Source organism: Syngnathus typhle, linkage group LG2 (genome assembly GCF_033458585.1).
Source record: "Syngnathus typhle isolate RoL2023-S1 ecotype Sweden linkage group LG2, RoL_Styp_1.0, whole genome shotgun sequence".
NCBI lineage: Eukaryota > Metazoa > Chordata > Actinopteri > Syngnathiformes > Syngnathidae > Syngnathus > Syngnathus typhle.
In genome coordinates this window covers 12,767,620-12,783,234 of record NC_083739.1, presented here as the reverse complement: position 1 = coordinate 12,783,234, position 15,615 = coordinate 12,767,620, and the positions used below count along the sequence as shown (strand labels likewise).

At 44.3% G+C, this 15,615-nt stretch overlaps 2 protein-coding genes and 1 long non-coding RNA gene across 5 annotated transcripts; 2 read left to right on the top strand and 1 right to left on the bottom strand.

Annotated features, from left to right (window-relative positions):
• Positions 1–496: 496 nt before the first annotated feature.
• map3k12 (mitogen-activated protein kinase kinase kinase 12) lies at positions 497–7,163 on the top strand. Its single transcript, XM_061271567.1, has 13 exons — positions 497–959; positions 2,083–2,266; positions 2,341–2,532; positions 2,827–2,985; positions 3,137–3,295; positions 3,410–3,518; positions 3,806–3,915; positions 4,147–4,263; positions 4,344–4,478; positions 4,571–5,291; positions 5,365–5,432; positions 5,514–5,811; positions 6,088–7,163. Exons 1-13 carry the CDS (start codon positions 497–499, stop codon positions 6,241–6,243), a joined length of 2,871 nt encoding a protein of 956 aa, XP_061127551.1. The 3' UTR covers positions 6,244–7,163.
• A 279-nt stretch (positions 7,164–7,442) lies between these two features.
• On the bottom strand, positions 7,443–12,172 carry pcbp2 (poly(rC) binding protein 2). 3 transcript variants are annotated; one of them, XM_061272120.1, is made up of 13 exons: positions 12,010–12,172; positions 11,092–11,214; positions 10,983–11,006; positions 10,868–10,900; positions 10,676–10,792; positions 10,454–10,585; positions 9,994–10,122; positions 9,821–9,895; positions 9,333–9,392; positions 9,028–9,100; positions 8,896–8,951; positions 8,635–8,804; positions 7,443–8,555 (listed from the first exon to the last, which is right to left on the bottom strand). In XM_061272120.1, the coding sequence occupies exons 2-13, from the start codon at positions 11,158–11,160 to the stop codon at positions 8,519–8,521; spliced, it is 975 nt and encodes a 324-aa protein (XP_061128104.1). In that variant the 5' UTR covers positions 11,161–11,214; positions 12,010–12,172; the 3' UTR covers positions 7,443–8,518. The 3 variants fall into 3 exon arrangements, with proteins under 3 accessions (XP_061128104.1, XP_061128106.1, XP_061128105.1); XM_061272122.1 differs by having other exon boundaries at positions 9,351–9,392; XM_061272121.1 differs by lacking the exon at positions 12,010–12,172 and adding an exon at positions 11,555–11,836.
• On the top strand, positions 11,377–15,604 carry LOC133149903 (uncharacterized). Its single transcript, XR_009713691.1, has 2 exons — positions 11,377–11,632; positions 14,724–15,604. It is a non-coding gene; the product is annotated as an uncharacterized LOC133149903 (long non-coding RNA).
• Positions 15,605–15,615: the final 11 nt, after the last annotated feature.

The window sequence follows — 15,615 nt, the reverse complement described above, 5'->3', positions numbered from 1 at the left end:
GTAACAGAGCAGCAGCAGCAGCACCATGCTTTCGTCGACTCATTCATAAAGCCCATTTCCACTCTGGTTGATAGCTCCACTGGGCAGGTTGCACGAGTTTCCATTCATAGGCAGCAGAATGAGGATTTTCTGCACGACTCAGACATGGTTTACTTTTTGGAAATGTGTGATCCTTTTTTTCATCCATCCATTTTATATGCTTATCCTTATGTATGTTGTTGGAATGTGGAAGGAGGTAGCTGTAAGAAAACATCTAAGCAAGCATGAAGAGGACAGGCAAACTCCACACACGAGAAGGCCGACTAAACCAAACTGTGATGTAGACATGCTAACTGCCATGGTACTACCACTGGGCTACCAAGATTTAATTTCCTGTTGTTTGAATTAGAGATGTGTTTCACTAATAACAATGCATTTCATTATCTTTACCTTTAGGTCATATTCTCCACTGTCCATCCACCATCCACCCTAACCTGCTGGGTTGGGAAAACCCCTGATGAGTGGGACCTGTATCCATGAGCCCCGTGCCCCCTCCCCCTCCCTGTCAGGCTTCAGTACCCCGGTATCAGAAACCCCTTATCGAAGACTTGATGGTGACACCCCAGCCTGCACCCCGGAAACGGACCTGACCCCCACACAGTGTGTCCTCCGAAACGTGCTGTCAATTGACACTGGTGGGTCGGGGGCACCGGGAGGCAGCAGTCCCACGCCCAGTGATGGACCTTCAGGCCATTTTGACAACAGTGTGCTGAAACTACACGAACATGACGCCTGCCAGTGTGGCAGTGGGGCAGAGGCGGGCCACAGTCCGGAGGCCGGCGCCGTCCGGAGCCATTCGGAGAATATTCGGTTTCAATCGGGTAGTGGAGGGTTTTTGGAGGGTCTGTTTGGATGCCTAAAACCTGTGTGGACCATGATCGGGAAGGCCTACTCCACTGAGCACAAGCATAGCCATGAAGGTACGTGATATTGTAAATTTTGTGCTTCGGGATGCTTGGCACCACGTGACAAATAGTTTGTAAGGCAAAGCAATTCATATTGGCACATGTTATACACAAGCCAATTTAATGTGAACAGCCAAAGATATTCAAAGGCAGAGCAAAGAGAACAAAAGTTCATATTTTGTTAAAATACTAAAAGAATGAAGATTGATGTTTAAATATATTTACAAACCAAAGATTTAAAGACATTCAAAACCAAAAGAGCGAAGAAAAAACAAAATTGAATTTCAAAAAATTTTTAAAAAATCAAAGGATGGAATGCGAAAAATAAATTTTTGTATTTAACCTGGATTTAAAAGCATTCATACTTGGAGCTTATATCACTTATTCGATTTGCGTGTAGCATAACAGCTAAATGCCGCTTCACCGTGTTTGCTTGGAAACCTGGGCTGCATTAATTGACCCTGGAAATAAAAGCATGGCAAAGCTTCTTCTGGTCTGCTTGGAGCATGCAACCCTTTCAGTATGGAGTCATTTGATGTGACAGCTGAAAGTCAGGTCTCAATCTAGTAGCATTTCAAGATTTTGGACATGGCCTTTGTTTTTTAAATATAGTGACTCCAAGTGTATGCTAACAGCAGTCCTGTTTTCTTCGTTGCCAAAAACATATTTCCTCAGTTTTGTCAGGGTTACATCATCATCATCACTCTTAGACTCGTCGACCAGCTAAAATGAAGTAAGAACATTTCCAAATAGGCCCGACTGAATGCTAAAACGGGCCTCCAGAGAGCTTCACACTTCAGTGGACCTCATGAAGAATAGATTCGCTTCTCTCTTTGGCTCTGCCTGCTGCATTTCTCTTTAGTGGCCAAGAACTCTGTTATTTAAGGTGTGGAAGACAGATCCATTCATTTTCTTTCAACAAGAACAACACTGCTAATTATGCTAATCACAGTATTGTTTGTCTGTTTAATTAATTTGATTAATTGTTTAATTAATCGCTATAATTTGTCAGCCTGCGCGTTGCAAGATGCCCATTCTGTGGTGAAGCACGTTCCGAACCCATTGACTCATATTGGAGGGTCTGAAACGAACGGAATGTTTCTTCTTAGTTTGTTTCTATTTGCCGGTCTCTGTTCAGAAAGCTGGGAGGTTCCATTTGAGGAGATCTCCGACCTGCAGTGGGTGGGCAGCGGGGCGCAGGGTGCCGTCTTCCTCGGCAAGTTCCACGGAGACGATGTGGCTGTGAAGAAAGTACGAGACATCAAGGAGACTGAAATCAAACATCTTCGCAAGCTCAAGCACCCCAACATCATCACTTTCAAGTAGGTTCTCCTCCAGTTCTCCTACATTCAATTTGTTTACCAGATCATCATGGAATTGCCGTGTTTTTGTCTAGGGGCGTGTGTACCCAGGCTCCTTGTTACTGTATCTTGATGGAATACTGTGCCCAAGGGCAATTATACGAGGTGCTGAGGGCAGGTCGTAAAATCACCCCCTCCCTCCTGGTTGACTGGTCCATGGGCATTGCAGGAGGCATGAACTACCTACACCTTCATAAAATCATACACCGAGATCTCAAGTCCCCAAAGTAAGTTCACCCCATTACATTTTATAAGGCTGCTTTTTTTCTGTCATCCGTTTGTCACACTCCAAACCAGCAGAGGTAGCATTGTGCTACAATTGGTTGTCCAAATTTATCAATACAAAGAAAATGTTCACTTTTTTAACTTGCTAGCTAATATTTGACGCTTACGCATGGAGACGTAGCTTTTTTGTACTTTTGGGTAAAAAGTAGCATTACAAGAAACACATGTTTCTGCACCGTATCATCAAGAACAGGATATTTGACAGTAAAAGCACTTTAATATTCTTTTTTTTCCAGCATGCTGATCACACACGATGACCTGGTAAAGATCTCGGACTTTGGAACCTCAAAGGAGCTCAGTGACAAGAGCACAAAGATGTCTTTTGCAGGCACCGTAGCCTGGATGGCTCCTGAGGTCATCCGGAATGAGCCCGTGTCAGAAAAGGTCGATATCTGGTAGGTGCCATCTTTGTAACCGACTATCTTTCTAGTGAGGATAACGTTCCAAATCGTCTAGTCAGTGTTGCTACTAGCATTTATTTTTGATTTTGCATTCTCTATGATTTTCTCGTGAGACTGTTTATTGGAGCTTGAACCTGACTTTAAGGTCATTTGGAGTGGTGCTGTGGGAGATGCTCACCGGAGAGATCCCTTACAAAGATGTAGATTCATCAGCCATCATCTGGGGCGTGGGAAACAACAGCCTGCAGCTGCCCGTACCTGAGAGCTGCCCCGATGGTTTCAAGGTCCTCCTCAGACAATGCTGGTGGGCAATTAGTGGATATTGGAAGTGAGGCAGAGCAGAGGATTAGAGGCATAAATAAATAGATACAGTAAAAGCTGAAACGATGGTTATTGTGTTCAATCTGGATTTATGCAGGAACTGCAAACCCAGGAACCGGCCTTCGTTCCGTCAGATCCTTCTCCATCTTGACATAGCGTCGGCTGACGTTCTGTCTACTCCTCAGGAGACGTACTTCAAGTCGCAGGTATCGTTGACAAACCTGGTCGAATGTTTCTCTTCTAAGAAGACTTTGATTTTGAAGGGCGTGTCTGAATTTTTGGCTATGGGTTGGATATTGCAAAGAACCCAGGCTTGCTTCTGTATAATGTACATCCAGTCTACAGTATATGTGGATGCACGCAGCCAATCACCCACACGGTCTTGCTTAGTCATCTGATTTGTTGTGTGCCAACAAAAGAGAACCACCTCTCAAGTCAGCCTCTAACTATATGCAGCTGATCAACAAAACAAAACAAAATCTGCTCACATCAGGCTGAATGGCGAGAGGAGGTGAAACAGCACTTTGAGAAGATTAAATCCGAGGGTACTTGTTTGCACCGACTCGATGAGGAGTTGATCAACCGACGCAGAGAGGAGCTCAGGTTTGGGGCTTTTTTTTTTTTTCCATTTGGAAAGTTGTGCTCGTACCGTGTTTGCGCACACATCACGAACGAGGCCCCTTGTCACGGAGTCTGTGCCATTTCTTGATGTCACTCCTTTGTCCATGCCCGCGGGCGAATGAAAGTGACTTGAGTGCATGCCAGTTGCTGAGGATTGGAAGTCTCTCATGCGGATGCACGATGACATCACCCAGCTTTCCCCCCTTGTGTCAGACATGCTTTAGACATTCGTGAACACTATGAGAGGAAACTGGAGAGAGCTAACAACCTTTACATGGAGCTCAGTGCCGTCATGCTGCAGCTGGAGCTCAAAGAAAAAGAGCTGCAGAGGTTCGACCGAATTCAAACGTTTTGTCTTTGGCTCGTGAACGGAATTTGTACAAAGTCACTTGCCGTATGTTTATCTGCAGGAGGGAGCAGTCTTTGGATAAAAAGTATCCGGGGTTTTTTAAACACCACACCTCCAGGCAGAGCAGCTCTTCCAACAGCATGGACAAGCTCATCAAGAAGAGAAATGTCCCACAGAAACTGCCCTCAGGAAAGCGGTGCGATCTCATTTCAGTTAACAAACCAAACACTCATTCTCTGCAGTGAGGATTATATATTTGATTTGCTGTTTCCCTCCCTATTCTTTCAGGCCAGACATCCTTAAGTCTGAGGTAATCATTCCCAAAATGGATTCCTCCGTAATGCAAGTCACCATCCCAAACTGCCCCGCGAGAACCTCCACTTCTCCCAGTCGGTCTCGGAGGGTAAAAACACGCCACCGTAAGCCTGGCAAAGGCAGCAGTGGAGATCTGGCAGGACTCAAAGCCAATCAGTCGTCTCCCAATAGAGAGACGACGGCGGCCCAGGTTAACAGCTTGCCCGCTGATTCCGCCAAGAAGCTGCTGGAGCCCTCTGCAGCCTTGCGGGGCCACGGCCCCGAGCAACAGCAAAGGCAGATATCCTCCTCCGGCCCTGACCTGATCTGCACCACGCTAGAGGTGGGCGGCCAGGGAAAAGAGGATCCCCCTGTGGGTGCGCTCCAAAGAGGAGGCGCTTCTGCGGGATTAGGGGAATCGGAGGTGGGGGTCGCCGGTCTGGATGATCTCACTGAAACTCCCCCGCGCAGCGACACTCCTAGCGAGGATGCAGCATCGTTCCCCTTCTCGAGTAGCCCCGACTCACCTTGTGGGCGGGGGGCGGCGGCCCGACGCGGATCTCTCGGATCTCCCCGTCTGCCTCATGACGGAGGCGAGGATAAAGAGGACGGAGCAGGCGCTGTGAGGTTGCCCCGGGGGGCTTCAGGGGGAATTGGGAGTCAGCACCTCACACCTTCGGCCATTCTGTACAGGGCAGCTATTACACGAAAACAGGTAAGAGGACAAAATTTGGTCCCGGAATTGCCCAGAAAATGCTTTTCTGTTTAACAATTTATGGCCACTACAGAGACGTGGGGTGTCATCAGAAGAAGAGGAGGGGGAGGTTGACAGTGAGGTCGAGTTACCACGGAGACGGTGAGTAATCTACTCATTTTTCGGACACACGTTTTGAGCTCAAATAATCATTTTGAACCTGAACCGCGTCACATTCCTCAGACGTCCGACGAGTATCACCAAGTGTCAGTCGGTGTCAACCTTCAGCTCGGAGAACCTGTCAGTTTCGGATGGCGAGGAGGGCCATACTACAGATCACTCCCACAGCGGCACCCCCGATGTGGTCAGCACCAACACGGATGACAAGTTGGACTACCGCAGTGACGACCTCCTCTCTCAGGGCTCAGAGATCCCGGCAGACATCACGGATCCCGCGCAGGCTTCCGATGGCCTGTCAGAGAAAGACGGAATGCTGGGTCAGGCCAAAGCAAAGCTGGAAAGCGAGCAGAATCCAAATGAGGTACGCTTGAGCTCTGCATCTTTGGCGGACCTAGAGGGGGGGGCCCGTGGGGGAGCTGACCCCCCAGGTGCCAGACCAGATGATTGATTTAATTCTTTTTTCTAAATTTGTACACGTCTTCGCTAAGAAACATACTGTATAATGAAACATTTTCTGAAGAATTTTGAGGGTTTGTGGATCCCTGAGAAATCCTTGACTCCCCCACAGGCCCCAAAGGAAGGAGTGCCATGTTTTCTTCCTGAGAAGTCTAACAAACGTCTTCCACGCTCTTCTCAGGGTCGAGTCCTTTGTGACGATTCCGACTGCGACAGTGCCGAGCTGGACCAGTCGGGCAGCGGGGAGCCGAGCCGACCTCCCAGTGCTGGAGCATGGATGCCGCCCCCTCAAGCCCATCAAGGGTCACCACAGGCGTCTCACACAGGACCCCCATAGACACCTGGACTTAAATACCTCTAACTTGCATACATTAAACCGTCACCGTCACAGTGCACCGGGTCGGCCAGTGCGGCATGTCACGAGGGGTCACAGCTATGACACGTTTTACACAAAGTTACGAGGGCTACCCAGCGCACTGGCTGGCACGTGACACATTTGTCAAACCTGACTGACATTCTTTTGATTTTCTTTTGTCAGCTTGGGTGATATTCTGATAGAGACATCTACTCTTTGTAGTCAAAATAGGTACCTTTCATTCACACCCCCATCCCCACTCTGGGAACACCCCCATACACTACTGCATTAAAATACTAATAATGTAAATAACCATGAAATATTTTATTTATAAAAAAAAAAGAAAAGAATAAATGGTTTGCAGCCCTGTGAACAAATGCATGATTATGTTTATAATTTATGATTTGAATGTATCAGTTTTATATTTTGTGGAAGTTTACACTTTTTTAATCCTGAAAGTATTTCCTCTGTTCCTTATGTTAATAAATGTTAGCACTATAAAGGAGGGGAAAACGGATGGAAGATTTAGGAGGTCTGAGTTGTAAAACATAATTCTAGCACACAAGACTTGCGTGAGGTTTTTACAAAGGTTGTCGGATTTGTGGTGGAATGGAGTCCTTTTGGTTCACGTGGAATGAAAAGGTTGTGATTGTGCAGTAATAAGTCCCAAGTGTTGTCTTTGGTGAGTGTCAAGTCATGCCTGCACTCACGGCAACACCTTCCTCTGACATGCACTGAACCAGGACAACATTTATTTCAACTCTCTCTAAATAGCAACGCTACTGGTGCAGGTGCTAATAAACGTGAATGTGTTTTTGTAATGAATTTCAAGGACTGGTCGCCTTCATAAAAACCTCCACGGTCCCCCACGACCCTTTAAGATTTCTGCAGGAGTAGCCTGCCTGGTCAAGTATATACACGTAGAGCACTTTGTGGTCACTCGTTGAAATGTTAAGTATCCTTTGAATAGAAATGTTTTGTTTTTATACTGCATTGCACATTTTACCTGTAATATAGGAAGTATATCAAAAGAAAAAAAATATGAGCTACAATAAATAATGTATTGGTTAACAAGGTTTGTGCTTTTTGATTCTTGCCATGATCAATATATCCAAGCTTCCAACCTAAGCTTAGTATAAGGCCAGTGTTTTTCTGTATAAGAAGGTAAGTAAAACAATGTGTTAAGCATCTCACATGTTTGTTTTTTTTATTTCTGCATTTTTAAGCCTTCAACAATTTAAATGCACCCAGATCTACAATAGTTTGAAATCGTGCACAAAACGTGAGTTTCTTCATCCTGCAAAGAATAAAAATACAAATCTGACCCAGGCAAAAAAAAAAAAAATCTGAGAAAACTAGTGTTTGTTATTCTATTATCCTTCTAGTTTATCATAATTTATTACCATAGCATAATATATTTTGAAAGACCAACATCTTTTGTAGTCTTGCAGCATTCCCCAGCCCAGCAGTTAAAAAAAATATTTTCTCTATTTAAAACAAACATTGCAAACGTTATCCTCATAATTAGTATGGTCTTTAGTAAATTTGGAAAAGAGAAAAAAAAAAAAATTCTTATTCAGACCCACCTGCCCACATCAGAATGCAATACAAAACAAAAGTTAAAATTTGATGATCAAGAACTAAAACTGATGAAACACAGGAATGACAATTACGGTGGTGAGGTGAGACCGAACAATTTCAAATTCATACAATGGCAAACTTTCCAAATTATTCCTGCAATAGACTTCAACTGAGGCCTTGACCCGTTAAAAACCCGTCAAACTCAATGCATTGCTCAAGAAGCACAGCTCCAAATATCATCAATAGATTCTCTTCTTACAAGGAGCCGTCTTAAATAAAAATAAATATATTCAAAAGGGAAGGGAAAGAACAGTCCATCTATAATGTTTAGTGTTTTTTTTTCTTCATTTTTACATTTTCTAAGAAAAATCTGACATAAAAAAACGTTTATGCATTTTCAGATTTTTCTAAAACATTTGAACATTTATCGATACCATAAAGATATACATAAAAAAAAAAAAAAAAGTCTTTCGAAATTATTGTAATGGGAATTTCAAAGTTTATAAATAAATAGCATACCGTGATCGTGATGACGCCATAGTTACAACCGAGGCGTATTGAACCCAAACAGAGGAGACAGTGAGTTCGTAGTATTTTTGCATGAAGTTCAATAAGGGACCTCTTGGTAAAAAGTCGGGGCGGGGGCAACATCAGATGCGAATGAGGCTCCTCCATGTCAGTTGGCTGCGAGTCCGGTGGCTTCCGAGGTCAGCCTGTTAAAACAAAAACAGAAAGCTGCAAACTCACCATTTTGAACTGTTTAAGCACAAGAACGCTCGAGGCAAACTTTACCGAGCATTGATCAGGTACTCTGCAAGATTGATGCTGGCGTGGGAGCCGGTGATGGTGACCTGTCTGTCTGTGGAACCCTCCACAGGATTGGCAATTTTTATCTGAGCGCCCGACATCTGACGGATCTCGTTGATCTTGGCGCCCTGACGCCCAATGATGCAGCCGATGAGCTGGGAGAAATAAGAGTAATGTGAGCACAGAGCGAAACCCGGGAAAGACATGGTTTGAGGATTGTGCGACTGAAAACAACTGGGACTTTACGTCGTTTGGAATGGTGAGCTCATGTGAGCCAGTCTGCGCAGAGGCGTCCATCCCAGCTGCGGAATTGCAAAGAAAGACGGTCACAAAGCGGAACGCATTAGGACCAATCGTAAGCAGCGGCTGCCCGCCTACCCTGGAAGCCCTGGTTGCCGTGCGCAATGGGAAAGGGACTCTGCTGCATGGCCAGCTGGTGAAGTTTGGTGAGCTACGGAGCCAACAGAGGGACAGACGGACAGAAAACAGACTACTCATATCATGTTGGTGATTACAGCCCGGCGTCAATGACAGGAACAAATGAAATGGATTATCTCTCCCTGGGTCGTGACACGGATTGATATTGTTTGAAGACGTTAAATGGGACGTGGCAACGTGAGGTGATTGGAAAACTAGGATGAAGCATCTCGGGCGCAAACTTGCAAATATATTGGATCACTTACAGAGGGCCCTTCACTTACATCAGGCTGAGGAATGGCGTGCTGTCCTTGGACAGCATATGCCTGCAAGGAGAGAAAAGCACTTAGGAGGTTGGGACGGTGTCACACGCAGTGTACTTCAATATCCATCAGGGTTCTGTCCTTGAGGTCCTCACATGCCCAATACAAAAGTGCTATAAAGGCAACTTTCCCCACAAAACAAACGGGACTAACGGGCGGACAGGACTGCAAACCCAACAATAAAATAATTTGAGTCGATTACATTCGAAGCCGACTGGCTGTCCTGTGGGTAAAGTTAAGTGCTTTAGGCACGAGTGGAAGGAAGTGTTGCCGCTTTTGTGCTGACGTCACCACACATCCAAATTGTCAAACCTTATTGGCTGTGTGAAGTTTGCAAATATTGTCTCGCTTCATCTGTACTACGAGATGAGCATTTCGGATCCCGAGTTGGAGAACCACTACTGTAGAGAGCCAAACAGAGACATTCCTACCTGACCACCTGCAAAGATGACTGGAGAGCCTGAGGGTTTAGGTCGGTATGGGATGGTCACTCCCTTTGGAGGGGACTGAGGAAACGGACACAATTAAAATGATTAAAAATATATACGTACATCAGTAAAACATGGCAGATCTAAAATGTGGTTTCACCCTCAAGAGGTGTTACCTCAAGCATGACAACGCAGATCTGCTTGACACACTCAATGATGGACTGCGGAGTCCCTGCAACAGTGATGGCACGTTCTGTTGAGTTGGGCAGCATGTCCCCTGCTACTTGTACCTGAGCTCCTGCTGACTGTGGGTGGACACCAACAACCACATGGAATAAAAAACTTGACACGGGCGACTTGGATTATGCTAGTTTTGGCTGAGGGAGTAAAATACCTCATTAAAGCTGCTGCAGCTATTTATTCCCATGTACAACATGAATGAATTGAGGCACGGTGTCGATTTGAGAAAATCTGGTGTTATCACAATTTAAATGTATTACTTCAGAGGACATTTGTTTGAATCCTCTCAATGGTCATTTGCCTCTTATGCAAAACAATTGCAAAGTGCACTGTGATTGGTAGAGGACACTTGAGCGGACCAAATGCAATAGGAGTTGTCAGATTATGAAGACGCACTTCTCTGATTTCTTTGATCTTGCAGCCCCCTTTGCCGATGAGCGAGCCGCACTGGCTGGCAGGTACAACGAGGCGCATGGTGACTGGTGGTTTGCTGGTGGCTGTACTGTTAGTCATGGAGGTGCTGATGTCCTGAGGGAGAAAGCCACACGCAAGTTGTTCAGCTTGAAGTTCACCGGCGGAATCTCGCCTCATCATCAAACGTAGTTCACGCATCCAAACCTCCTCCAGTTTCTCTATGATCATGGAGAACGCTTTGAAAATGGAGGTGGTGGGTCCTGCCAGGGTTATGATCCTCTCTGGACAGTTCCCCTCAGAGATGTTGATGCGGGCACCACTCTGCACGTACAGACAAGCCATGTAGCAAATGATGAAGCACAAGTGGAATCATATGATTGCTTTTTTGCATCTTACCTCTTCTCTCATTTTCTTCACTGACTCTCCTTTCTGTTGAGGAGACAAAAACCATTTACATAACAAACAGGAGTGTGAGAAGTACATAAGATTAATTTAAATGCGCAAAACATACCTTGCCAATGATACTTCCAACCTCCTACGGAACAAACAGACAAAAAGTAAATTATAAGTGCACAAATGGGACAATGGGTAGCTCTTAAAAGTCTGCAGCCACAACTCACCTTTCCATGCATGAGTAACCTGATAGTTAAGGTGACATTAAGTCCTCCTTCAACGAGACTTGAGTCCATTGATGCAGCTGGATATGATATACACGAGTGAATCTTTGGTCACAGGCCAAGTGCCTGCAAGAGCGTGGAAAACAGCAATGTCAAAGACAATTCAAGCAACTGAAGCTGTGTAAAAAGTTGAAGTGTTTCTTTACGAAGAGGTGTAGATGTGCGATGCTGCATAGTCGTGACAAAGTACTTCTGCAGCACTTTCCAACCGCGAATGACGGAGATAGACACATTTGACTGCTGTACTGTATTTCGCATTCGACTGGCGCGAGTCCACCCATTCACGGCAGTACAATGACCCGCTGTCTACGTGGGGCGCCGGCTATTTCATGGTACCGAGAAGCAGAAGCGACATATGCTACTAGTACTATCCGGTTATTGCAAGTGTCAACGATTGTTTTATCACCTGGGATTCGAGTGCGTTCGTGCCAAGAGCTTCTTAGCAGGCGGCTTCGAATGGGAAGGTAACACCTCCACTTAAAAGGTAAGTCTACATCACAATCTGTCTGTCACGCAAGCAGACGGCAGATGGAAGTTCGACACCAGACTATACAAACTGGATTCCAATTAAAATTATGCCTTATTTCACAAATAATTATTTGGCTTTTTTGACAATATACCAACAAAACATCACGAGCGGCAGCGACAAGCTGCACGCTCGATCGGCTAGTTAGCATAACCGGTAATTTTCCATCCGGCTTGCTAGCTTAATCGTTGCCTCATCCAGGAAATAGTCACAACCCGCGGCCTTCAAAAGCAATGGGGAGCAGCGACTTCTCGCTGTCCTTCAGTCTACCTAGCAAAGCTAAAGGGAAAAGAGCGCCCAAACGCACACCCTGCCGCCGCGTTTGGATCGCTTACCCGAACCGTCCGTCGACGTATGTCCAGGGGGTGGGTAGGGTGACAAGGGAAGAAGGGGGAGAGGTTCGGGAGGGACTTTGAAAAGGATCCGGGGAAGAGGGAAAAGACGCCGTGCTTCGATGGGACTCCACTCTTCCGCTTTGCACAAAAGCCAGATTGAATTCAACTTTGACCTCTCGACGGCCGCGCCCCTCGCGTGCGCTACTTCCACTGACAGAAAAAAGAAACAACTTCGCTATTTTTCTCCAAACTGAAAAGACGGGTACAATGAATAGTTGGTATTTAAAAAGTAAATAAATAAAAATAGAAAGTGTATTTTAAATTCATGGGTTTCCACACTTGAAAAGGAAAGACTTGACCAGACTGGGATTTCACTCTTTGTTCGGGTTTTTATTGAGCGAAACAATCAAGGTGAAAAACCTTTACAACATACAAAAATTGATGAATTTAAATTAAAAGGTACAATATTTTCCCAAATAACACAATGCAGCTTAGTTTGGGTTGTTTTCAGCTTATGAACTCTGGTGTGTGCACGTTCCCAATAAGGATAAATTACGCTCAGACGTTGAGGCGCTCTGTCTGCGCGCTGCGCGTTCACGTCGTACACCTGCAGTGACCCCTTGTGGTCACATGTACCCGCAGACAGTTGCGCACCTCTCAGGTCGCCGCAACAAAAAATAATAATACACAGGAAGTTAGTTTTTTCATATTTCTGCTAAATTGTATTTAAATTACTGTTATACAGTAACATTTTTACAGCACTTTAACCACAACCATTATGATAAACCTATATATTTTTTAAAACACCGATCAACGCATTCGTGACCGGTGTACATAAACGTGAGTTGGAAACCAGTGCACGTATTTTACACAAATAGTTTTCCAATAAAAAATTAACACCCGTAAATAATACATTAGAAATGGCGACTTCCATAATTGCAGTTCAATTTTGTCCTTGCTAAAGGTAAATATGAAGCCACTAGATGGCAGAATTATACCAATAGGCAGGGAGTCATATTTGCCATATAATAGGCAGTTGCGTGACCAATCTCTATTCAATTGGCCTTCTCTGTACTCATGGTCAGAGGGACTGGGGTATTTTAAATATGAATTAGGCAAAATGTCCCTTCAGGCTCTGGTCATCGATGCTATTTGTCGTCATTCAAAAGTAGTTTTGCTTATGCGGAAACAACCAGTCTCTCGATATTCGACCTTTGGCCTGCAAATAATACAATCTGCTTTCCTATTCATTTCTTGATTGATGACTTTAGAATTCATGATAGATTGTTTTGCTTTGTCGGCCATTGTTTTTGGTCATTTCCCTCTTGTTTCCCTCTTGTTTGGCATTCCGCTGTAATGAAGGAAATTGATTGTCAGATGATGCTAACTTGAATCAGAAGAATAGAAACACAGGGCTCCATAGTAAAATCTGCTGAACCACATTGTCGTATCAAGCTATTTATGAACTTTGAAAAAAAAAAGGGATTTCCAAATGGAACAGTCTAGCCCTGTGACCATGTTTTCATGGTCTGCTTGCCATATATTCTGCCTGACTGCGCTCAGCACATGTTCATTAATCTGGTGCACATCAGAGGACCCACAATGCAATCAGTCAATGGCCAGCCTATTAAAAGAAAAAAGATTCCTTATAATCACACTTTTGTATAAGGTAAAGCAAACATTTCTATATGCCTCCATTTCACTCTAATGTTTACATTTTTATTTTTTCCCATTTGCAAAACCAAGGCAGTAGTTGCTAGAGATTATTTTTGCTAAACCATCTGCGGAGCTGCATGATTGTTGCCTGCCTTCTGTTGTCAGTGGATTCATATACAGATTGGTCCCAACTAAAGAAATGTGTTTGCTCACTTCTCAGATAAATGGGGAGCAGTTTTTAATTGATGGGTGCAATAGAATAATGGAGGCTCTTCAGTTTTTCCATTGTTTTGCTTTGCCTTTTATGTGCGTCTTCATAGCGTGTGCCTGTTCTTAAATAACTGTCTGCGTACTTATATCACAGTTTTTTATTTTTCCATTACACTTGCCCATACTCTGTTATACTCCCACAACAATGTAACCTCCTTGGGTTTCCTGTTTTTCTCCTTGGCTTCTTTTATCCTCAATGCTGCCTAGCGCTCTTACTGGCTCTCCTCTCCCTTCTTTCTTCTACTACTGAGTGCTCATTGATTAGAGCACATGAAATGTATGATGAAATGCCACTCGCCCACCTAACATCCTCTTGTCAGTGGCCCCTGACAACCCACTCTCTCTGTGTATTCCAAATGGCATGTTCAGGGTAATATTGTCGTGTGAAAAGAGATGGGCAAATGATCCAGTGTCATATAAGACTACAGAAAACACCTCTGAGATCAAGTGCTATTCTCTTTGGCTCCATTTTTTTTCATCTGTTCAAGCAATGAGTGAGAAAGTGGATGACAAACTCAAAGCCAGAAATGTTTCCAATTAGTCACCTCATAAATGAACATGGAGAATATTGCTTTAAAGATGAAAGGTCTCCCAAAAAATAGATGCACTAAGGAGGATTAACTTAACTCGTAATATAACTCATAATTTAACACAAATTGTTCACACTACACAGTGAAGATGTTTTCCACTTGTGTGTGCAGTAGGATGGAGTTTGTGTTTTTGCTCGAGCCGTGGGCATATCTACAGACTTGTTAACGCCCCCAAATTAGAATGAATTCTCTCTGCAGGGGGGCAACTGCGATGTCACAACCCTCCCACAGCCATAGAATCCCCAGAGGGTCACAGTGATGAGGGCAATGTTTTCTCCGTCAACTGTCCAGACGGAAAGCAGAAAAGATGCAGCAGCACCGTGACGCACCGCGGCAATGGGATGAAGGACTTTCACAAATAGGTTTCTCCCGCAGAGACAAATAATTGGTATGGTATCTCGGGGGCACGAGGATGAGGAACCGCCTGGATTTTAACGTCAATTATGTCAATCCTGGAAGAAGAGAAATTACATGCCATGGGAATAATACACACACACACACACACACACTGAAACTTGGTTTGCTAAGATGTGCTGTTGACACTGGGGGAAGCCTCCATGTTTTCATCAGACTGGTAACTTTGCCGTAGTGACGTGGATTTATTTTATTTTATTTTTTGAAAGATGAAAGCCATTGGCCGGCTTTTTACACCCCTTAGGATATGCACTCTTGGATCAGATACACTATTACAGTATTAGTCATGGTGTTATCCAATCATCCAAGCCACCCTTTGTTCCTGGATTTTACTCCGCTATTCAAAAAAATTGTCCGATTTATGTACTTGATGCTGCATGCATTCATGCCTTTGAAACATTTGACTGGCGTGGATTCACTCAAGGGTACCAAAGATAAGGATTTATAAAGGGAGTTCAACACAGTACAACTTGTGTAAACTGACGATAGGTCATGAGTTGCTTTGGTGTTGTGCTCAGCAACCAATATTTGGTCAAAGAGGAACTCAAGTAAGCGCTAATTGAGATGCGTGTAACGTAAACGTGTATAATTAGACATAACTTGACAACATCATACATTCATCATGTTGTGATCACTAACTTTGTGGAATAAATATGAAACCATTTCATGTCATGTA

Bases quoted from the DNA above. Each gene is read 5' to 3' on its own strand.
- map3k12 (XM_061271567.1), top strand. From the start codon at position 497: ATGAGTGGGACCTGTATCCATGAGCCCCGTGCCCCCTCCCCCTCCCTG. The intron at 3,296-3,409 runs GTGGGCAATTAG...GGATTTATGCAG, and splicing joins GTCCTCCTCAGACAATGCTG to GAACTGCAAACCCAGGAACC. The intron at 5,433-5,513 runs GTGAGTAATCTA...CACATTCCTCAG, and splicing joins GTCGAGTTACCACGGAGACG to ACGTCCGACGAGTATCACCA.
- pcbp2 (XM_061272120.1), bottom strand. From the start codon at position 11,160: ATGGACTCAAGTCTCGTTGAAGGAGGACTTAATGTCACCTTAACTATC. The intron at 10,793-10,867 runs GTAAGATGCAAA...CTGTACGTGCAG, and splicing joins TGAAGAAAATGAGAGAAGAG to AGTGGTGCCCGCATCAACAT. The intron at 10,586-10,675 runs GTTTGGATGCGT...TTTCTCCCTCAG, and splicing joins TCATAGAGAAACTGGAGGAG to GACATCAGCACCTCCATGAC.